Genomic DNA, 23,611 nt, shown 5'->3' with positions numbered 1-23,611 from the left:
AACCGTCACATTCGACGTCCTCAGCCTCCACCACCGCAACAGCAACAGCAACAGCAGCAGCGTTCACAGCCGCAGCAGAAGAGGGCTCAAAAGCCTAGGGATGAAACTCCCAGGCCAAAATTGAGTATGGAAGAGGCTGGAAGAAGAGCAAGGAGCGAGCTTTCGCGCGGCGAAGCTGAAGGAGGAGGCGCTGTGAGGGGAAGAGGAGGGAGAGGAAGAGGAAGAGGAGCAAGAGGGAGAGGCAGGGGAAGAGGTGGTGAAAATNTATTCAATGCGTTAGGAAGTGAGGTTTCACATCCAAGTGGAGCAGGTAGAGGGAAGCCTCTTGTGGAATCTGCTCCAATCCAACCAGAAGAAAACCGTCACATTCGACGTCCTCAGCCTCCACCACCGCAACAGCAACAGCAGCAGCGTTCACAGCCGCAGCAGAAGAGGGCTCAAAAGCCTAGGGATGAAACTCCCAGGCCACAATTGAGTATGGAAGAGGCTGGAAGAAGAGCAAGGAGCGAGCTTTCGCGCGGCGAAGCTGAAGGAGGAGGCGCTGTGAGGGGAAGAGGAGGGAGAGGAAGAGGAAGAGGAGCAAGAGGGAGAGGCAGAGGCAGAGGTGGTGAAGGATGGAGAGATGATAAGAAAGAAGAAGAAGGTGAACAAGAGGCTATGAGTATATTCGCTGGAGATTCAGCTGATGGAGAGAAGTTTGCTAAGAAAATGGGACCTGAATTGATGAAAACGTTAGCAGAAGGTTTCGAAGAAGTATGCGAAAAGGCGTTGCCTTCCACTACTCATGATGCCATTATAGATGCCTATGACACCAATCTCATGGTAACAGTTTCTGTGTTTTGTTTTCTCTATGAACTCACTAGAAAAAGTATACAACTTCCTGCTGAGATTGCTGACACTGTAACTGCAAATAGTATTTAGGAGTAGTGAATCCTCTAGAAGAAATGTCATTAAGATTGATTCATTTTACTATAATGTGGTAGCATTGGTTGTGGTGGATTTTTTGAAGTTTAGAAGTTGTTTGACTTAAAATGGACAATTTACAAAAGTAGGGAATCAGTTCGTCTTGTATTATTCTCAGATATATATCTGCCTCTTAGGTTTTTGTTCTTTCATTGTGAAAATGATCTTTCAGCCAATTGACCGATGGAGAAAGTTCCTTTCTTGTTGGTTGGCTTTGCATTAAAATGGAAATTGAGTCTCTTAGTCTTCTCCGTCTTTCTTTGTTTTTTGATTTGTAGATTGAGTGTGAGCCAGAATACATTATGCCAGACTTTGGATCGAATCCTGACATTGATGAGAAGCCACCAATGTCTCTGCGTGAGTGCCTTGAGAAAGTGAAGCCTTTCATAGTGGCTTATGAGGGAATCAAGGATCAAGAAGAATGGGAGGTAAATACTGTTCAATTTGTGAATTTTGCTTATTATGAAATCCATGCTATTTTTGTTTCAGTTGATGATCACTTGAATTTCTCCCGTTTTGTAGGAAGCAATTAATGAAGCGATGGCACAAGCTCCCCTTATGAAAGAGATTGTTGATCACTACAGTGGTCCTGATCGAGTAACTGCCAAGAAACAGAATGAGGAACTCGATAGAATTGCTACAACGATTCCCAAAAGTGCACCTGATTCCGTGAAACGATTTGCAGATCGTGCAGCTCTTACTCTTAAGGTTTGATTTCTTTAACCAAACCCCAAACTCTTCATTTACCATCAAATATATCTAAAGAGGTATTGATGTTTTTCTGAAACTTTTTGGCAATGTAGAGTAATCCTGGTTGGGGATTTGACAAGAAATACCAGTTCATGGACAAGCTCGTTTTGGAGGTGTCACAAAGCTACAAATAAATAACTCAGATTTTAAACTTCTTTAAAAGCTTCATTGGTGGTTGAGTTTATATAGATCGTACTCTAGATCTTGCCTCTACTTAAAAACGGTACCCATTTCTTTTCAACAAGTACTCGAAATTTGGGCGTTGGCTTTTTCGTCATACGTTTTGAGGGTTCCCGTAATAACGTCATTGTTCTTTCGATTATTGTTACTCAAGAGATTGTATTGTATCCTTTTTCTTTAAGGGGTCATAAAGGGCTTAAGCCTGTTCTTAAAAAATCTGTGTAATAGAAAAGAGAATGGTTCTTGACTGTTAGTGTTAATGCATGCCTTAACAGAGAAGTAGAGATCAGTGTCTGTCGATTGAAAATCTTTTGTTCGAACTTCGAACCAATTGCGTAGAAACATATATGGTCACTTGCATAGTTGCAACTGCGGTTGTGGGACTTGTGGCGGCAGCTTTAACCGTAACCATGATATCGTCACATACTACTAATATTTACTTATTTAGATACTTTCTTTAGCAAAGTTGATATGCACACCAGTTCTATCGCTTTCTTTCATGAAACACTTTTCCCACTGGTTGATATGTTGGGAATGTGATATTCTTCTCTTTAATTAATACACATTTATAATTTATAATATATAATATTGGGGTGTAAACAAAACCTTTTTACTATAGATATAATAATTAGTTTATGAAAAATAAAATTGTGTGCCTATGCATGGTAAAATTCCTAGTTGATATTAAAAAGAAAAAAAAACCCTAAAAAGTAAAATCTTGTGAAAGGTAAGAAGTTAGTAAAATCAATTATTACACACCCATTTTCTGAAATACAATTGTTATGATCAATATTGAAACATCGTTCTGTTTTATTTAAACTCTCTCTATCTCACTCTTCGAGCGCGTTGAGAGAATGTGAGAAACTGTGGCCAAAATTTCTTTAGTGGTTGAGTGATTGGACCTCCAATAATGCATATTTGTTTGTTATCCGGAAATAGGACTCTAACTTAAATATATGGTTTAGTAGGTCTCTAAAATGTCTTTCACGGAATTAGATTAAAATCAACAAATCCCTGGTTTTCCTACTAAATGCGTATTAATCCCCTCATTATGTCACATGCATGCATCTTCCACATTAGTCTTTAACTCTGCCAGGGCCGGCCCAGTAAAATTTGTGGCCCAATACAAAACAATTACTTTTTAATGGATTCTATAGGTAAAAAAATAAAAATAAAACTCAAACTAAATCTTAAAATTTCGAAAAATGAAGCCTATTTTTGCAATAAAAAAATAGATAAATTTAAAATTTGAGACCAAATCTATAATTTTCATAAAATTGAAGCCTATTTTTGCAGTAAAAATATTTTTTGAGGCCTATTTTTGTTACTAAAAATCTAAAAAAATATGGAGGCCTAACACCCATGTGTCATAAGAATGGATGAAGGGCCGGGCCTGACTCTGCCATATATAAGTTCCCAAAAGAAACCAAAAAGAAAAAGAAAAAAAAAATTCATGAATGATACGTATAAACTTATTGCTATAGTCATCATCGCCGGCGTATTAACGGTATTTGTTTTCATAATGTTTTCATGTTTCATGGACAAGAAGAAGAAGAAGAACCTTCAGCTACAGCAGCAGCCACAGACACCGCAATGGCTGCGAGAAATTGTTTCTGCTCCTACATATCAGGCAAGGAACATTGATGTGGAAAGTGGTAAATGATGTTTCTTTTTTTTTCTTAAATATATAGTGTAAGTTTTTCATCAAGGTGTGGCAAATTTGACGTCGTTTTTTTTTTCATGAAGATGGCTTGCGGGGTAAAAGCGACACCATTGTGAAGAAATCTCTTGCTCCGGTTAAACCATACATTGTAGATGGTAGCTCGCGCTTCCAGGCGCCTAAAAGATTGGAGAGGGTTCGGGGTAAAAGAGATGATGGAGGTTTCGGTGGTGGTTGTGGTGGCAGTGGCGGCGGTGACAGCGGTTGTGGTGGCAGTCACAGTGGCGGTGGAGGTGGATGTGGTGGCAGTCACAGTGGCGGTGGTGGTGGATGTGGTGGAGGGGGAGGAGGAGGTGGAGGTGGAGGTGGATGTGGGGGCGGCTCTTAAACCCGGAGAGAAAGATGGAGGTCTTCGTGTGATGACGTCAGGTAGTAAGACAAGAACTAGCAGGGCTTTTAGCCGCGGCAAAGGGTGCCTTTGTGGTGATGGTGCAGGCTATGGAGGTTGCGGCGGTTGCGGAGGTTAAAACATTTAATTGTCGTTGTTATGTAATAATGGTTTTCTTATTCGTGTGATCGTAATTTTTGTATACATATAAGGTTGTGATCATCCTTTGTGAGTGGAAATTGAATGTACAATATTATATTAGATGCTCTATTGTATGTCATGTAAGTGAAAATTACTGTTTTGTAATTTTGAAATTTACGGTTTACAATTGGTTAGAGATACACTTTTCCTAAATATATACGCCTCCAATATAATCTTTCACTACAATCAATATTTTTATCAAAATTTTGTGAATAAATTACTTTTTATTTTTTGGCCAACAAGGGTAATTAGTGATTAATATTATATGACATTTATAGTATTCTTTTTTTTAACGAAACTATATATTACAGTAGTGTATATATATACATTATACTGAAATTCTTCTAAACTTTTCCGTACATACTTATAATTCTATATGACTCAGTTGTGTTGCGGAGAAAACATTTCATAGATGTGAAGGGACTTGAGTAATATACAGATAATTAAGGCCTTTCCACTCATAGCCAATTGGTTTTGAGTTGGAAGCTCGTATTAAACTCTAATTTAACAGTTCTAAACTAGCCGTTTATTGTTTACATCCGAAAATTTGAGTCATTTTTCTTGTCATACGTTTTATAATGATTTGCGGTAGAGTAACATACATGTTTCAACAGTTATTTAGATAATTATCATGTATGTGTCGTGAAATTGTTTGGATATTGGATAAATTTTCTTTTTAAAAATTGTCTCTTTTTTTTTCCTTTTTTTTCTTGTAGATTTTTATAAATAGAATGTTTCCAACATTTGCAGCATGCGTGACTGATGTGTTATGGACTGGGTAAGTCACGCTTTCTATTTTTCCGTAATTTGACGGGAATATATATAGCTTGCTTGGTCTTCCAGCAAGCTCAATAATATATCTAGTTTCATTATAATATTCGATCCAAAAAGATAAATGTGTAATATATATCAAGTGTAGACATGACATGACTAAACGCATGGCCCTCTTTCAAACCTCAGTCGGTGGCATTAACAAGATCACTAAGGTCTTTTGTTGATTGGAAGGTGGAGTTAACAGGTGGTGAAGCAAACAGAGGTGCAAACCTCATTGCTCAAAGCGTAACTGGAGATATAAGGGGACAGTCCTACGTTGCAAGAGGATTCCCAATATGGCTCACTTCAGTTTTTCGTGAAGAGAGAGGTTTGCCGTCTGCTTGATTTTGTGGTTACAGTCAAAAGGAATAGGGAGGTTGTATAATCGAACCTTTATAGTTTTTTGTGGTTTCTTTTGATTGGTAAGGGCTTTCCTTTGGGGTAAAGGAGGGAAAGGGTATAAATTAACTCTAAAATGGGGAGTGGGCGTGTGTGGGTTAAAGGTGATTGGTTTTTTTGTAACACTTTGGCCTGTNATATATCTAGTTTCATTATAATATTCGATCCAAAAAGATAAATGTGTAAATATTATATATCAAGTGTAGACATGACAAGAGTATATATATGATATATCTAATGAATATATTATAACCCATAAATCTAAAAGTCATATTTCCATGGAATTTCAACTATTCAATCTATCACTTGGTTCTTATTTTAGATTTGACCGTGTAATATATACATTTTTTTTCTTTCTTAAAAACTAAATAAAAAATTAGAATTATTCCATTTATTTGCTAATAGATTGAAATTTCACTGCAAATACTTGTATTCGTACGTTTCAAATTATATATTAATGTTGTCAGCTTATATAGTAAGAGTCAACGGAAATATGGGGCTAATTAATTACCATCATAGTATGTAACTATGTATCATCAAACTTCCAGAGTATCATTTTGGCATTATAATCTTTTGTTACTATTAACGAGGTGGGTCTTCTCTTATGCTATTACATGTGTCGCAAGGAGGCCGAACCGATGGATGACGTCAAGAAACGTGAAACGACGACGACCGAGGACTAAAGATGGAGGTTTTGTTGTACGGTTAATAATTATTAATTGCACATGATGAGTGATGTGTATAGACTGGGTAACTAAGACCTTCTTTTATCGGGGGTTCATAAGAGACATCTTAGTGTTTTGTTGGAAAAAAATTAATCAGAAGAAAAAAAAAAAAAATGTAAACCCCAATTCTGTTCTAAGAGAAACCCCAATTCTGTTCTAAGAGACGAAAAGTATCAACCTGCTGTTGGCCAGAAAAAATAATAGAAAAGAAAAAAAAAATTGGCTTGTGATTAGTTTCATTTGTTTCGTCTCTCTCTTTCTCTCGCTAGCGAAGACTCGAAACGACAAAGGTTTGAGTTTGGAATCGAAGGGTCTGGAGGAAGAGGAGATTGCTGTCGGAGGAGATGCGTAACGGAGGCGAATGAATGACTCGGCGCTGTCCCATCGTGATAGCTTGAATCGTCTCCGAGATTGTATTGCAGGCGATTCCTAATTTGGATAGAGCGGTTTACCTCTCTCCTTCCTCTTTCTGGGTTTCGCGGCGTCCTCGTGTTTCTTCTTCAATTCTTTCTTTTCTTGTGCCTCGCCGTAGAATCATTTCCAGGTTTACGCCCTTTTTTTTTTTGTTATCTGTTCTCTTTCTCTCATTTTTGTGGTCTTGTTGAAGTTTAGTTGAAGGGTTCTTCGAGGAATTTAGCTTACTTATTCGTCAATTTCTCTGATTCAATATCACGAGAGCTTAGTTCTTTTCATACTAGAGCTGTTCTTTCTTGATTTGGTATATATGAGCTCTAAGTCCTTGTAATGGTTCGGTAAATTTTACTTTCACTTTTTTTTTTTTCTTTTGTGGTATTGTGAGTTTTGAGTTTCTCATGAAAACAAACATCATGGGTGAAAATTATTTGACTTTTGGTTTCAAAACCATTTATTTTTATTTTATTTTATTTTCTTTGCACACTACATATATGGATACATCAATAAGTAATAAAATATGAATTGCACTTCTATTCTATTGTATGTATTAATGTTTTTATTATGTTTTGTATGTTCTAAAATTAATTAAATGCAATATTTTCTGTTTTTATAAAATCTTACTTATATTCTATTTAAAATTCTTAAATTTCAAAAAACATTATTTTAAAAAATAAGAAACCCAAAATTAGAACCTACCATTGGAATATAAAATTTTAACTAAGAGATCATGGGTTCTTATATTCAAAACAAAATACAATTAATTCATAAAAAAATTAAAACAGTGTTTAACAATTATTTCCTAAGATACTACCGATATTGTTGCCCTAAGTAAAGAGCTTTCAATTTTTAGATATGTAATTGCACGGTAAAGGTTGCTTGGTCGTCTTCAAACGAATCTATCAATCATTTAAATTTATTAAAAATATTTCATTCAACAAGATAATGTGATGATCACATTGTGATCATATATGAAATGTAGTTGTTGCATACATGACATATCTTATGATTATTCAATCCAAAAATATATAAAGTCTAATTTCCAATTAAAGATTTCAACTATTCATTCTATTAATAGGATCTCATTTTATATTTGACTGTATAATATGTATCTAGATTTTTTTTCTTGAAAAGTTATTAATCAACAAGAACGGATCTAATTAATTGCTAGAAGATTGAAAAATTCGACTGCAATTCTTGTATACGTCAGAAAAATAAATACAAATATGTTTTAAGCTTATCTTTAAAGTCAACGGTAACTTAGACCTATATATATGAATGGACAATATTTCGTATTTGCATCATTACATTTTCAGAAACATTAATTTAAAGACAAAAAGTTCATAATTAAGTAGTATTGCCTTATAAATTTATAATCCTTTGTTACTACTAGGCCATCGCGATGGGTCTTCTCTTATGCTATTACATGTGCCGCAAGGAGGAGGAGCCGACGTCATCTCCTCGGGGAGATGATGTAAAGAAAGGTGAAACGGCGGGAACAAAAGATGGAGGTCTTGTTGTCATGTCGTCTTCGGGAAAAAGTAAGACCAAAGGGTGTTGTTGCGGCGGAGGAAATGGTCGTGGTCCCTTCGCAGGTGGAGGAGGTTGCGGCGGCGGCGGTGGCGGGTGTGGTGGAGGTGGTGGCGGTTGTGGTGGAGGTGGTGGCGGTTGTGGTGGAGGTGGTTAGAAATTAGGGTTCTGTAATAATTATGATTTCTTGTGCGTGTGATTTTGGGCATGTAAGATACATAAATGATCACTATGTAATTATGACAATAACAATAATAATAATAATAATAATAATAAGGTTACTATGTAAATTTTAATTCTTTTTTTTTTAACATCTAAATTTTGTATTATATAGTATATGGGTAATACAAACTGTTAACCAACCAATGAGGTGGCACTGTATATAGTTCAAACAATGAATTTATAACACAAGCATGTCGAGAGAGAGTATTTGCTGCCGTATTCCTTTCTCGATTGGTGAAGTCGATTGATGATTCCAGAAGTTTTGCTATCCAATGACGGATATCACATAATAAAGTACCCAAGTTTAAGTGTTCTCCACAGTTGTTAATGAGAGAGATGAGTTCTTTGTTGTCTCCTTCAAACCATACATGTCGCAATCCTTGTGCCCATACTATTTGTAGAACATGTAAGAAGCCCAGCGCTTCAGCTTGCAAAGAGGAGTGAGTTTGTTGTAACTGCGCAGAGCTTGCCAATATTAACTTGCCATTGCTATCCCTAAGTATCCAACCGGTATTTGTAAAAGATCGGTTTTGATGGTAGCCACTATCGAAGTTACATTTGAGCCAGCCCAGTGGGGGAGGTATCCATTGACTGCATCGGTCATGGCCTCTATTCTGATTCCCTGATTGTTGAGAGGGTGATCCTTCATTAGTTTCTTTATGATTAGCGTCAAACCACTCATAAGCATCCTGTTTTCCTTTGTTGCCACAGCTTGTGGGAGTCTTGATATCTTCTAAAAGATAAAATCATTTCTGGATTTCCAGAGTCTCCACATTATCCAAAAAGGCAGGAGGCACTGATCCAGAGTGATGGAATTATCTTTATAATGATGTATTAGTAAGCTAATATTAGCTTCTAAATCATTAGTAAAGCCTCTGTTGCCTATATGGGTATCAGCATATCTCCACACAGCCTGAGCGAAGGGGCAGGTAAACAGTATATGGTTGATTGTTTCATCGTCTTGGCAGCATCTCTACATATAGGGTCAGCAGAGATCATTCTTGTTCGAAGCTGCATTGTCGTAGCAATAGCACCTGATAAACATCTCCAGATAAAATGATGGAGTTTAGGAGCTATTTTTAGTTTCCATAACTATGTAACTTTTAATTCTTGCCTAGAAAAAGGAGTATATATGAATATCTATATTTCTTTGTCAATATGCTAAAAAGGTGAAAATATATAAATTAATGTACATATATGAAATATAAATATATATATACACTAAATAAAGTCTTATATCGATAATATTGGAAATTTAAGTGATAACTTATATTTTATCTTATAAACTTGAATCCCAATCATATATAATGAGTTTCAAATTAAATTATGTTTGATATATTAATTAGATAAATAATTAAATAATAAATAGGAGAATATTTTGGTTTAAGGAACAAAAGAAGATATACGTTCTATGAAGTATGAGAAAATTCATTCAAATGAGTTTATTTTAGTTTTTTAAAAGTTTATTGCTTCTCACTTTTTTGTAAGACCTATAACTGTTCAACAATATATAAGAATTTTTTTTTGTTTAGAAGATCTAATCTTATTATATATGATAATTGTTTTATAATTATCTTTTATACATCATCTATTTTGTAAAATTCAACTAAAGGTAATTATAAACGCAATTCTTACACATACTAAAAATGTTTAATTGATCAAAAGTACTATTTAAGATGACCAGAAACGAATTGTTATATATATAACTATATATACAAGTAAATTTTGAAAATATCATATGAAGTACCTAGAAATCTACAAAAATTTAATTAAATTGACATGGCATGTGATAAGTAATAATAACTAATTATTCCACTATTACAGATTTTTCAAATTGTGATTGTTATGTTCAATAAACTCTCATTATCACTAGAGCAAAAAANAAAAAAAAAAAAAAAAAAACCAATCTCACTATGTAATGCATCTCGTCCACTTCTTGGACCTCCAATAATGCATATTTGTATGCTATCCGGATATAGGACTCTAACTTTAAATCTATGGTTTAGTAGGTCTCTAAGACTATTTTCCGGAACTGGAATTAATCTTCTGCGACATTAAATGCTCGTTATTCTCATATCTCATGCATCTTCTTTCTCTTATGATCAGATCGAAAATTATCATTAATAATATTTTGGTTAATTTGAAAAAAGAAAAAATATATTTTGGTTAAATTTATAAAATTACAAACCATGCAATTACGACAGTACTGTTTCCAATTGATATCTTCAAAATTTTCCGTTATTTCTTTTTGAAAATATTTATATGGCCTGCGCAGTGTTCTAGCTAAACATAGAAGACGATAATACACACATTAGATACTATAGCATGGTCCGTTTAATTTATACAAATTCTGCAACTTGGTTGTCCACCACAACTTCCGTACTTAGAAAGGCCATTTAATCCTAACCATTTTCTTTCTTTATTAATTATATCAATTGGTTAGTCTTCTTAATGGTTTGCTAAAATGGACCATCTCAAAAGAGGAAACAAAGACTTTTACAAGCAATTTGGTTAATCAAAAGTCTCAATCAGTTCGGCTGGCGAAACCATTTGAGCGTCGTTTGTTCCTAGTAACCGGAGCTTTTTTGTCATTTGTGAAAACATAATAATACCCGGTTCAGTTCAACCAAGCAGTTCAAACATAATATTTTTCATTTGTAAGCTGATTCCATTATTCTTATTAAAAAAAAATATTAGACGAGAAACTTTCGTAAGAAACAAATTGAAAGTCCCTTTGTAATAAGCCATATGTGGCTCATTCCGGCAAGTTTATCTACATTCATAAAACTATATTAAAGTGAGCAGACAGCTATGAAGAAAAGGTCATTTTCTCATATATATGCGTATCACCACAATTTCACATTTGCTTTTGCTAATATAATAACGATGGTGATGTGTCGTATCTTGTGTTGTTTCATCACCTGCGGCAAGAAAAAGCCGTCGTCGTCGTCTCCGCTGCAAGCGGTCGCAACGGTAAAGAAGCCTCCGCCGCAAGTGGTCATAAAGGAAAAGAAAAAGCCGCTCTCACCAGACACACCACCGCGAGTTAAAAGGCCTCGACGCCGTCGCGACACCTATAATGACGTCGTCATTTTCGCAGGTTGTGGAGGTTGTGGGTGTTAAGGCGGCTGTTTAAAAGATGAATTTTTTCGTTGTTACGTTATCACAACTAATACGCGTAATGTGTATGATATCTTCAACGTACGTAACATGTGATATGTGCTTATTTGTGTCGTGAATTTAAGGTGTGATTCTGAAAATTCAATTTGAATGTATCATGTATTTATTATATATATAAACCTGTACATAAGAGGGATCATCTATAGATGATAAAAAGATTGTGTAAACGTGAAATTTCGGGTTTGCGTAAAGTTTTTTTTTTTTTAATATATAAGATGTATATGTTCGACTCATCATCGACATAAAGTTTTGCTTTGCATAAAGTTCCACTATCGATATCTTCATGATCTATTTGTGGGATCCCTCAGTGCTCGTGATGTTTCTTCTCATATAACGCGTGAATTCTTGGTCTCAACTCTCAAAGTTGCTCTAAAAAAAGTTTAACTCCATAGCCAGTTTCATTAATATTCCAAAAAACTCTCAGTGCAGACTCTTTCCCAAGTATATATATTATGCCCAAAGACGTCCTAATCTACATAAATATACCATATATCATAGATAAACGATTCTTTTTATGCAAGTAAATTTAGAAATATTATGTTTAAGTTAGAGACATAAAAATTACCTAAACCATAGATGTCAAAATTAAAAAAAGTTTACCTAACATTACATTAATTGATAAAATACTTACTTTCATTTACCATATACTATTATATTACATTTCATGAAAAAAAAAACCCTAAAAATCTTTCATTTCTGTGAAAGGGAACAAGTACGTAATAATAACCAACTATTCCAATTGTTACATAACTATTTCTCTTGAAAATGAATATCTCTCGTTACATCTTTATCAAATAATATATATAGGCTTCGGACCAATCATGAGTTAAAAGTTTAAGGTAGGTTCAAATTTAATTTGACAAACGCATAATAAATCAATCTCATTATCTTATGCATGCATCTCGTCTACTTCGCTGCCAGATGTTCGCCAGTGGTCGACTTGTTGGACCTTTAAAAATGGTTTGTATTTATATGTTTTAATGGTAAATTAAAAATCTACCTTATTTCTTTGATACATACGTCAAATCCATTGTATTTCACTCCAAAGGCTTTTTCTGTAAATGAGAGTGAAATAAACTATGATTGTTTCGATGTATGTATGATGTATCATCCAAAAACTCATCACAAAAATCCATTGTCACAATATTTCCAATATTGATATATATATAGCTTCTCAAAGGTGTACTGTTGTGTTGATCGCTGCTGTGGGGGTGGTTGACGACGTTGTGGCGGACGTCGAAAATTAGATTAATTGCTTAGATATATATATAGATTTGAATGAGTCTCTCTATTGGATTATCTTATATTTTATGTTCATATTCTTTTGCAAGTTAAAAGTGGATCCATGGATAATCTTAAATTCACGAAATATTTACATAGACTAATATATAAATAATCTAAATTTCGTGATACAGCAACTTTCTACAATATTCAATATTTCCACTTGCTATCTTCAGTATCTTCCGTTATTACACAACTCTTTCATTCTTTCGGATAAATTAACACTGTTACCTAAAGAATTGAGCTATATTAATGTATCTATATCCAAAAGAATAAAACTTGAGAATATAATATATTCATGGTTTTTATATTATTAATTCCCTTTCATAAAATACTTCTCCATATATAACAAAATATTAAATTAATTAATGATATATTATGGCATGGTCTGTTTTATACAATTTCTGCAACAATTGGGTTGTCCACCACAACTTTTCTTCCGTACTAAGAAAGGCCGAATACTCTTAATTCTTTCTTAATATCATATGGCTTGATATTTTTATGTATCGCCAAAAGTACCATCACAAAGAGAAGAGAGATGATTAAAATAACCATATATACTTCAATTACAATCACTTTAATTAATCCTAGTCTCAATTAGTCAGGTGGGAAAACCATTTTGAGTTTTCTTTGTTCCTAATAACCGGTTTTCTCTTCATTTGTGGATCACAAGTTCACAACGATCACCCAGTTCAACCAATTGTAGATAGTGGTTAATTTGGTATTTATCTTGCACTTTCTCAAAAATTTAGAAATTGTATTACCAAAAAATTATTGCGCTTAAGTCGTTTTCATTTATTTATCTTTTTACAAATTGTTGGTAAAGTAACAGAAAGATTACCACATTATAACATTTATGTAAAAACAAATTGAAAGACCTTCGCAATTCTTGTATCTCTCTAATTATATATATATATTATAATAAGCCATGGCTCATGTCGGCAACTTTATATACATACATAAATATCTAGATCAATATATATAAAAGGTCGCTTTATCATATATACGAATCACTCTAGTTTCACATGCATCAAATTCATTTTTGCTATTACGATGGTGATGTTTCGTATTTTGTGTTGTTTCATCAGCTGTTCCAAGATAACGCGGTCGTCTCCGCCGCAGGTGGTCGAAACGGAAAATAAAATTCCACCGTCGCCCCTTCCACCCCAAAGGATCGAAACGGCCAAGAGACAGCCGCCACCGGGAGTAGTAAACACCAAAAAGGGTACAACGGTCAAAGATGGAGGACTTGTTGTTTCAAGGTCGAGTAAGACCACCATGAAGAGCTCACATCGTCGCAAACGCTTTGGCAATGACGCCGGCAGTTTCGGAGGTTGCGGCGGTGGGTGTGGAGGCGGTGGCTGTTAATATGATTTAATAATTTTCTTGTCTTGAGCGGATAGTTTAATTTCTTTACTTTGCACACCTTGTGATCTTGAAACTCGTATGTATATATATATATATATATATATATATATATATAATGGATCATATAGGGTGGTGAAACGATTGCTCATATATATATATTTTGTTCAACCAAATACTTCTATTAGCAAAAGTCAGACAAAGCTGGAATTGCATACTACATTTTTGCTGCTCTGGGAATAAGATTATAACTAAAACTGGAAAAGAATAAACATTAAGAGATGATATCAGAGAGAATGCCATGAATCTTTGGAATGGTAGATCTAGTGTTGATGGCCTGAACCAAACCACGACAATCCGATTCTATATATCTTGAGGTGTGTAAACTTAAGTTCCTGATCGTCTTGGAGAGAGCTACGTCTCGACTCATATATTTTGTCGAATATATCTTTTATACTGTGTACATGCAAATATAAGCCACTATTAACATATTACATATATAAGAGAATATCATATTAAAATATTAATGGGTGCTCTTATAGTTATATAATCAGTGTTGTTTTGTCACGGTAAATATCAAGTTTTTCTTTCGTAGATGATAGAAATATAGAATAAAACAAGAATTGTTCGTGTTTTTAGAAGATCTCGATATAGAACTAGAAAAGAAATGATCTTTGCTTGTTCTACAGCACGTATTGGACACGAATATTAAACTCACAAAATTAACTGTAATGTGTTGTTTTGGTTCCATGGACTTTTCAACTATTCAACCTATCCTATTATATAAACGAAGTTTTCTCTATTGACCGTATATATTTTCAATTATAATCAAGAGGAAAATTCGGTGTATCTTTCAAGAAACAACTAGGCACTAGCGCTAGGCAGGCTATGTCATAAGCTTGTATTATAAACAAATATATGCGTTTTCAACTTGAACGGCAATTTGGGACTAATATAATAGATCATGTTTTGCATGATTGTATTATGTTTATATTCGGAAATCATAGAAACAAAAGCTCATATTTCTTGACTTTCGTTACAATTCGTGATTGCGATGATTCGATTCTTATGCTGTTTCCTCAGCCGCAGGAAGAAAAAAACGAGTAGAAGGCGTTCCCGCCGCAGCAACGGAGGAAGAGGTTGTTGTGGCGGCGAAGACGGAGGCTGTGGAGGTTGCGGCAGTGGTTGCGGAGGTGGTGGAGATTAATTGAAGACGTGTTTTAATTATATAGTTAATGGCATTTTTTTTGGGGCGTGCAATGTATTTATTTATGCTTGTACGATTTTAACGTGCATGTGATCTCTTATGAGAATGTAAGCTGAATGTGTATAATGAACCAAATTTATGTGTATGACTTTTGACTTGCATCGCAAGCTATCTAATAAATATTTAGCGTCATTTGTTGTTGTTTAGGGATTCTCCCTTGTTTTGTTATTGTTCCTGTATTTTTCTGATCTACGAAAAAAAAATCATTTTGTAGAGAATGATTTTTCGGAATACTTTCAAGAAAATATATAAAAATAAATTTCATGTCACTATTCCAAAGAATTTCGAGGCTAAAGAAAATACATCGACATGAAATAATAGAATGGCTGGTCGCTGCGTACAGATGACTCGTACCGTAATCGTAAACCTAAAAGGCTAAAAATCCCCTTGCAGTTTCTTTCGTCTTTCAGAAATTACTAAAATTAGATACGTTCGTCCATGTCATAATTAAGCTTGAAATAAAGCTTTTAGTCTTAGATATGAATTTGAAATGTTCGAATACTCGATTCATAATAACTGTGTGACATAATCTAACGTTTCCGTGGAATTTTCAACTATATTAATTCCTACCATGTTGAAAAAAACCTATATCGTAAATATAGAAACTCGATCAGTCTTTATTTTGACCGTAAATAGTAATCAAGATGGGAACTCTTACTTGTCTGCTTAGCAAAATGAAATTTCTTATGCAATTTCATGTTTGTTTTGAGAAAAAAATAGTTGACCTCGTAAGCTTATATTATTATATATTTTCAAAGTCAAAGGCAATTTGAGGCTATATAAAAAGGTTTTACGTATCACATATATTACATCAGATTTTCAGAACGTTCAAAAACAAAAATAAAAGCTTAATACATTTGTTGTTGACCTTTAGTTATCATAATCTCTGTGATTGCATTTGCTATACGATCACGATGTGTCGAATCTTATGTTGTTGCTTCTGCCGCAAGAAGAAGAAGCCGCGAGATGTGAAAAAGGGTAAAAAGGGAAAGAAGGATGGAGACCTTGTTGTTTTGAAGCAGACTAAGCCTAAGAAAAAGCGTCACGATGAAGTAGTAGATATAAAAGTAGACTCATTTTGTTGTTGTGGCGGGGGTGACGGTGGTGGAGACGGCGGAGGTGGAGGCTGTGGTGGTGGCGGTGGATGTGGAGGTGGTGGTGGAGGAGGCGGTTAATATATGATCATATATAATTTGTCATTTCTTGTGTGTCATGTGTTTATTTGCTTGAAATAAATAAAATCTTGTATTTATAAACGTAATGTAAGAATTATTTTAAGGTGAGATATCTTGTTAGACTGAAAAGTGAATGTGTATATATACATACATAATATATGATGCATCATATCTGTTTATTTTGATGATATGATTTAGTTGAATATAGTCAATTATAATAAATAAATAACAAACAGCTAACAGATATAAAATCACTTTTTCGTAACCAAAATTTTAAAATTAAAAGAAAATCATGCTATACCAAATTATGTATTCATTATATAAAATATATATATATATATCCTATATTTAAAAAAAATGTTTTAGATTCATCATTAAGGTCAATAAAGTTTTAAACCGAAAAAAAAATATCATATTGATTGATATATAATACTTAATTAGTAATAGTTTAATACACACGAATTTCTATCACATATACTATAATTTTCTAATATCTACCATCGAATTCGTATGCGCATACAGTATGACAAATGTTCCTAAACATATAGGCTATATAGCGTATCAGCGTATGTATTAAAGAAGTCTCGCACTGGTCTCGCCACACGCCCGCCCACATATATTAAACAAAATACAATTCCCGTTGAAACTAATAGTGAGAATGATGTTTCGAATAATTTCCCGCACGTCTGATGTGTATTATATGAGGGGTATTCACGCGCTTTCGTATTTTCCCGCACGTATTATCCTATTTGACCGTAATATTAATATATACCGGTTCCTAACCGTTGAACAAGAGCTATATCCATATCGTTAAATTGCTAAAACAATAGAGAACATTAAGAAAAATAGATATATACATATAATATATACATAGTTGTGTGGAAGTCTGTCGATTGGGTCTTGGTCCAATTGGTTTATCTGATAGTCAGAAATACAAACGGTCTGACTATCTCATGGCATTAGTCGGAAAGCATTCCAAACTCGGAACATACATTGTGGTGGTCCTTCTGAAAAAATCAACTTTAAAGCATTTTGGTGCATTTCTACCGAGGCTGACCGGATCAAAATATATATATATATATATATGCATGTATATATACAAAAAAACTCTTTTCTGATATGTTTAGTTTTCCAAAAAATTTCTCTTTATTCATTTTATATATTTGAGTTAGGAAAGGATATATTTTTTTCTTTCAAAAAGTATAAACAGTAGTGTTCAATGTTCATTACAGAAAAAAAAATGTAAAACAGAATAAAGAAGAAAGAGAATGAAACCTAATAAAAGACGTCCAATTGACAAAAATAGCACTATTTTAAGTTTTCCTTCCACAATTAGCACATGTTTTCAAATGTTCCAAAACCAGCACAAATTAATATATCTTCAATTTTGGAAAAAAACCTAAATTATTAATAAAATTAAAGTTTATTTAGTTTCTTTTGAGCCTCCACAAACCCAAATCTCAATCTGAACACCATCTTAATCTGAAACCCACCGTCTCTCTCGATCGATCATTGTCCCTCTNCTCTCTCTCTCTCTCTCTCTCTCTCTCTCTCTCTCTCTCTCTCTCTCATCTCTATCATTGTTCCTCCTCTTTTGATTCTTGTTCCTTTTTGTCCGTTACTTCACCATATGTACTTGATTCACCGACTGTTTTACTCGATAACACGTTGAACTCACTTAGTTTTTTTCTGATTTCTGTTCTCTAGGTTCTCTAATTTCAGGAAGGATCATATGAAATTCAGGAAATGTTGTATGAAATTCGGGAAGTATTCTATGAAATTCAGGAAGGATTGTATGAAATTTGGAAAGAATTCTATAAAATTCAGGAAGGAATTTCTTAAACTTCATGACGACTTTCATAAAAAAAGTTTAGATTTCCAAACATCAGAATGTTCACAAAAATGAAATCATTACCCCACACTAATGAAGCAAACTATAATATTTGACACATTGAAGCAAACACACACAAAAATAGAGATTTAGAAACACAATTATTCAAATATAGGAAAGTTACAATGATATTCAAGGACACTTTGAAATTCAGCTCTGCATAAAATAATGGTTGAAATATTATACGAAGATTACATTTTAAAATGATAGATGCATAAATCTCATAATGATTGAAAACAGTTATGCATAAAATTCATCACATTAAGGCACCACATTAATAGAAGATTCAAAAATTCATTTCTTTGAATCTAGGAAGAACTTCATAATGTTTAGGAAACATTACGTAATGTTTAGGAATGCGTTCTTGAATTTTAGGAAGCTATTCCTAAATATACAAAAGTCTCAAAATGGAGATAACTAGAACCAAAAGATCCTCCACCACCATACTTTGCATCATCAACAATACTAAGCCACTCTGTAACTGATGAACTACAAACCGAAGAAGCTGAAGACATCAAAATCTTTGCTTAAGTCTAAACACATACATATTGGAACTGAGATGCTTAAAACTCACCTTAAGCACCAATTCCATACCATCGGAGATAAAACCAAACCGACTACCACTCTTCTGCACGACGTTGGGATCAGGAGATACGACGGAATCAGCACCAACAACGGCGGCATCGACAATTGTATAAAGAAACCGCTATGGTGAGCGTCACTTCGATGTCTACCGACGAATCCAAGCCATAGAAAGGAGGAATTATATCTCGGTATGTGTGATACATCACCACAGAGATTCTGAAGGTTAATGGCGGAAGCAGCCACTGGTATCTTGGATCCATGGAGACTCGGAGATGGTCTTTGGCGACGAGAACAAAGCGAAGACGAGAAAAATCGAAGATTTGATATTTTAGAGTTTTCTTAAAATTAAAAATATTTAATTATATTAAATTTGTGCTAAATGTGGAATATTTAAGAGTATGTGTTAACTTTGGAAGAAAAACATAGATTAGTGTTATTAAAGGGTATTTTTCATAAAAGACAAAGTCAAAATTTTATATTGACTTTAGAAAACTATATTCATAATCTTAAATAATATGTTTATACATGACAAAGAATAAGTAGAATGAATATTATTCAATATGACCAGAAACATACCGTCCAAGTTTGTGTAAGCGAGAAACCTCCAAAAGAAGTAATCAAAAGTAAAAATGTTTTATTTATTTTTTGCTAGAAACTTTGAAATTTCCGTTGCAGTTTCGTGTATATTTAAGAAACGCTAAATAACATTCTATATGGTTCTATATATAAGAGGATTCTCGCATCTTTTTGGTATCAGTTCAGTTTCACAAAAAAAAACTAAAGATACAATGGACCCTTTTGTTAATGTAATTATTATATTATGTGTCTGTGTTCTTTTCGTGTTGATTATCATATGCTGCGTCTCCCAAAGGAAGAAAGAGCCCTTGTCTCAGCCGCGAGATTTGGAAAAGGGTGTAGCGAGAACAAGAGATGGAGGACTTGTTGTTTTGACAGGAAATGTTACTACAACAGCTGTCGTAGCTGCGGCTGCAACCACCGTAGATCCTGGCGGTGGTGGCGGCGATTATGGTTCTTGTTGTGGAGGCGTTGGTGATGCTGATGGTGGAGGAGATGGCGGTGGTTGTGGAGGTTGCGGCGGCGGCTGTGGAGATTAAGGGTTTCGTATATATATTGCGGGTTTTGATATTTATCTATGCGCATGTATATATTATATATGATGTAAGATTTAAACTCTCGTGAGGATGGAAATCAAATTGTATCATAAAAAGATGAAAAATGATCGTTTTACAAAATATTACTTTTCTTATGAACTTTGGTTTCTCGTTATATGATCCTTTCGATGAAGATGCATGGACGCAAACGATAATAATTATTCAAAAGCTAAGAAAATAATCATTATTTTTAAAAATTGAGGGTGAATTTCTTTTCTTCTATTGTTTAACTATAAGAGTTAAGGGATTTCTTAATTTTTTTTGGAAAAAAATAGTCAGCTAAACATACTATATCACAATACATCACACACATGTCAACTTTGGAAATGATTAATTCATATCCAACTACACAAAGTATTTGGAAATGATTAATTCATATCCAACTACACAAAGTATATGTATTGCATGACCACATACACCAACTATATGATGTCATATGCTCAACATCATAACCATCTTATTCCGGTATATTGTTCATTAGAATCCGATGTTAACCAGTATTGACCGGCGTTGACCGATACTGACCAATAAAAATATGCAGTTTTTTTTGTTTTTTTAATATTAGAAACCAAATATATAAAAATTTAATTGAATATTTATGAATCATTTATGGTGTTTTATAATTAAAAAATATATATATATATATTTTGTTTTTTTGTTTTTTTTTGTCAAACCAGTTTCCATTAATTAAACTAAATCTGGTCTCTCCGGTTCGGTTACAGTCAACCGGTTTGGAGAGGAAATTACAGATACATTAGGCAAACCAATTGAAAGAGATAGAAGGGAAGATAAAGAGTTTTTTGCAATCTCATCCGCTCGTCGATTCTTCTCTCGAGGAACAAAGGTGAAAGAGATTTCCTCAAAACTCGACGCTACTACAAGGATATCGTGGAGAATCCCATGGATTTCCTTCAGAGGAAGATCCGAATTTATCGCGTTGATCAACTGCTGTGAATCAGAGGCGACTAAAAGTTTCTGGTAGTCCAGATCGGAAGCTTGTTGGATCGCAAGGAGCATGGCAATCGCTTCCGCCATCAGAGGGGATCGTATATGATGAGAGTTAGCCTTCCCGTGTCTCTCTGGTATCAGGGGGTTTCCACTAAAGATCCAGCCAAAGCCGGCACTCTAGGAATCTTCTCGCCAAGCCGCGTCTTTGAAACATCGAAACGTATTGGAATCCACTTCCCCTCCTTCCTGAGGGATTGGGGTGTGCAACGTCAAGTTTTTTGGGGTTTGGTTAAGGATCCATTCACGTGTCTGGCTGATAGCTTGGGTTAAAGATTCTGACGGACTAATAGCTTTTTTCTCAAAGATGAGCTTATTCCTGCTGGTCCAAATAGTCCAGAGAATCCAGGCTCCAAAGGCCCCATCATTTAGCCCCGTTGGAGGCAAACAGATAAGTTTTCTAGATCCCTCAATCCCTAAACGTAGGTTTGATATACCTGGTATATTCAAAAGATGTTTTACCGGTGCTTGACTCCACATCTGTTTTGCAAAGTTGCAGTGAAAGAATAGGTGGAGTTGGGTTTCATCTTGTCCGCAGAAAGGGCAAACAGCCGTCAAGTTGATTCCACGACTGCGCATATTGGCTCCCGTTGGCAGTGCATTTTTCAACAGCTTCCATAGAAAGAATTTGATCTTGGGAAGGCACGCCAAGTTCCATACTTCTTTTTCCCGGTTAAAGTCTTCCAGTCCTTCAGTATGGCTTATCTTTTTGGAAGACTCCATAGAGACAGCCTGATAGCCTGATTTTGCTGTATACTCACCCGACTTTGTAAGTAGCCAGCTGTACTGATCTCCTGCACCAAAATTGCTAGGTCTGATGGACATGACATCCTTTTCATTCACAGGTAAAATATGCCTCACCTTGTCCACTATCCAGGTCTTAGTTTCTGGGCAAATAAGGTCTGACACCAGCATATTTTGTGTTTGCTCAGTGGGAGGTCCAATTGGTGTGGTTGGGGAAACGAGTGATACCCAGGGATCGTACCAAATGCGGGTCGTCGTTCCAGAGCCTACTGCTACTCCCAGGTGTCGTCTTAAGAGGTCTTTTCCAATGCATATTCCTCTCCACCCATGTGAAGCAGAAGGAGAAGCTATACATTCCAAGAAAGGGGTGTCTTTGCAATATTTTCCAAGCAATGCTCTCGCCAGTAGACAGGTTGGATTGGATAGGATTTGCCAGCTGACTTTGGCCAGAAGCGCATCATTAAAGTCAGGTATATCACAAAAGCCTAGTCCTCCATTTTTCTTGGTATTTGTCATTTTATTCCAAGCTAACCAACACATCTTTTGTTTCCCTTAGGGTCATCCCACCAGAGTCTCGTGAGGGCCGATTGGATTCTTTTGCAGAGGGAGCCAGGTAATTTGAAGCATGACATTGCATATGTAGGCATGGAGGCAAGTACTGACTTCAACATGGTATTCTTCCCAGCAGGGGAAAGAGATCTATTAGACCAGCTTTTTGAGCGTTGACTTATCCTATCAATAATGGTATTGAACATATCACGCTTCTTCCGACCAAACAGCTCCCGTAATCCAAGGTATTTTCCAAGTCCACCAGCTTGTTTCACACCTAGGATCTGTAAAGCCTCATTCCGTATATAGTCACTCGTCTTTGCTGAGAAAGTGACTGCAGATTTGTTTTCGTTTATCATTTGACCCGAGGCTTTTTCATATTTGGCAGGATCCTTTTTAGCTCTATGCAGGATTGTCTCTCAGAGCGACAGAAAAACATAGTGTCGTCTACAAATAATAGATGGTTCACTCTGGGGCTGTGTATCGACACTCTGATCCCCGGTAGTACACGGTTCTGCTGAGCTTTGTTGCAAAGTCCGGAGAGGACCTCGCTGCATAGAATGAACACATAGGGCGAGAGGGGGTATCCTTGGCGGATTCCTCTTTGTGGTTGAACTCTCCCTTGCGCAGAACCATTGAGAAGGTAAGAGTAAGATACTGTTGAGATGCATAGCATAATCCAGTTTATCCATGTTTGATGAAAACCCATTCTTTTCATAACCAGACTGATAAATTCCCATTCAATGCGGTCATAGGCTTTACTCATGTCTGTCTTCACAGCCATGAACCCTCGAACTGTGGCTCCAGAGGTCTTAAGGTAGTGAAGATTTTCATGTGTTATCAATACATTGTCAGTTATAGCTCTTTTAGGAACAAAGGCTGATTGGTTCTCTGATATGATGACTTGCAGGATAGGTTGCAATCTTTTTGCCATTAGCTTGGATATGATCTTGTAGAAGACTGTGCAGAGAGCAATTGGACGATAGTCCGCCATCTTCTGTGGACTCAATATTTTTGGTATGAGCCTAATATGGGTTTCATTAACTTTTGTTGGTGAAGTGTTGTTCAGGAAAAAACTTTGAATCTCAAGCACGATGTTTGTCCCTACTGTGCTCCAATTAGATTGGAAGAAACTGGCAGAGAAGCCGTCTGGTC

General features: G+C 35.1%; 3 protein-coding genes across 3 annotated transcripts in view; all 3 read left to right on the top strand.

Annotated features, from left to right (window-relative positions):
• LOC104778302 overlaps positions 1-2,153 on the top strand; it is a 3,369-nt gene extending 1,216 nt beyond the window's left edge. Inside the window, exons 2-5 of the mRNA XM_010502719.2 lie at positions 281-822; positions 1,242-1,391; positions 1,486-1,671; positions 1,767-2,153. Of these exons, the coding sequence (XP_010501021.1) occupies positions 281-822; positions 1,242-1,391; positions 1,486-1,671; positions 1,767-1,847 (959 nt within the window). The 3' untranslated portion in view covers positions 1,848-2,153. The remainder of the gene's footprint in view (positions 1-280; positions 823-1,241; positions 1,392-1,485; positions 1,672-1,766) is intronic.
• On the top strand, positions 3,326-4,269 carry LOC104778301 (glycine-rich RNA-binding protein blt801). The gene is made up of 2 exons (XM_010502718.2): positions 3,326-3,548; positions 3,640-4,269. Exons 1-2 carry the CDS (start codon positions 3,347-3,349, stop codon positions 3,939-3,941), a joined length of 504 nt encoding a protein of 167 aa, XP_010501020.1. The 5' UTR covers positions 3,326-3,346; the 3' UTR covers positions 3,942-4,269.
• On the top strand, positions 19,761-20,227 carry LOC104778298 (auxin-responsive protein IAA27-like). The gene has a single exon (XM_010502714.2). It carries the CDS (start codon positions 19,775-19,777, stop codon positions 20,099-20,101), a length of 327 nt encoding a protein of 108 aa, XP_010501016.1. The 5' UTR covers positions 19,761-19,774; the 3' UTR covers positions 20,102-20,227.

The sequence above is a fragment of the Camelina sativa genome, chromosome 3 (genome assembly GCF_000633955.1).
Source record: "Camelina sativa cultivar DH55 chromosome 3, Cs, whole genome shotgun sequence".
In the NCBI taxonomy this organism is placed as follows: domain Eukaryota; kingdom Viridiplantae; phylum Streptophyta; class Magnoliopsida; order Brassicales; family Brassicaceae; genus Camelina; species Camelina sativa.
This window is presented reverse-complemented; position numbering and strand designations above follow the sequence as displayed.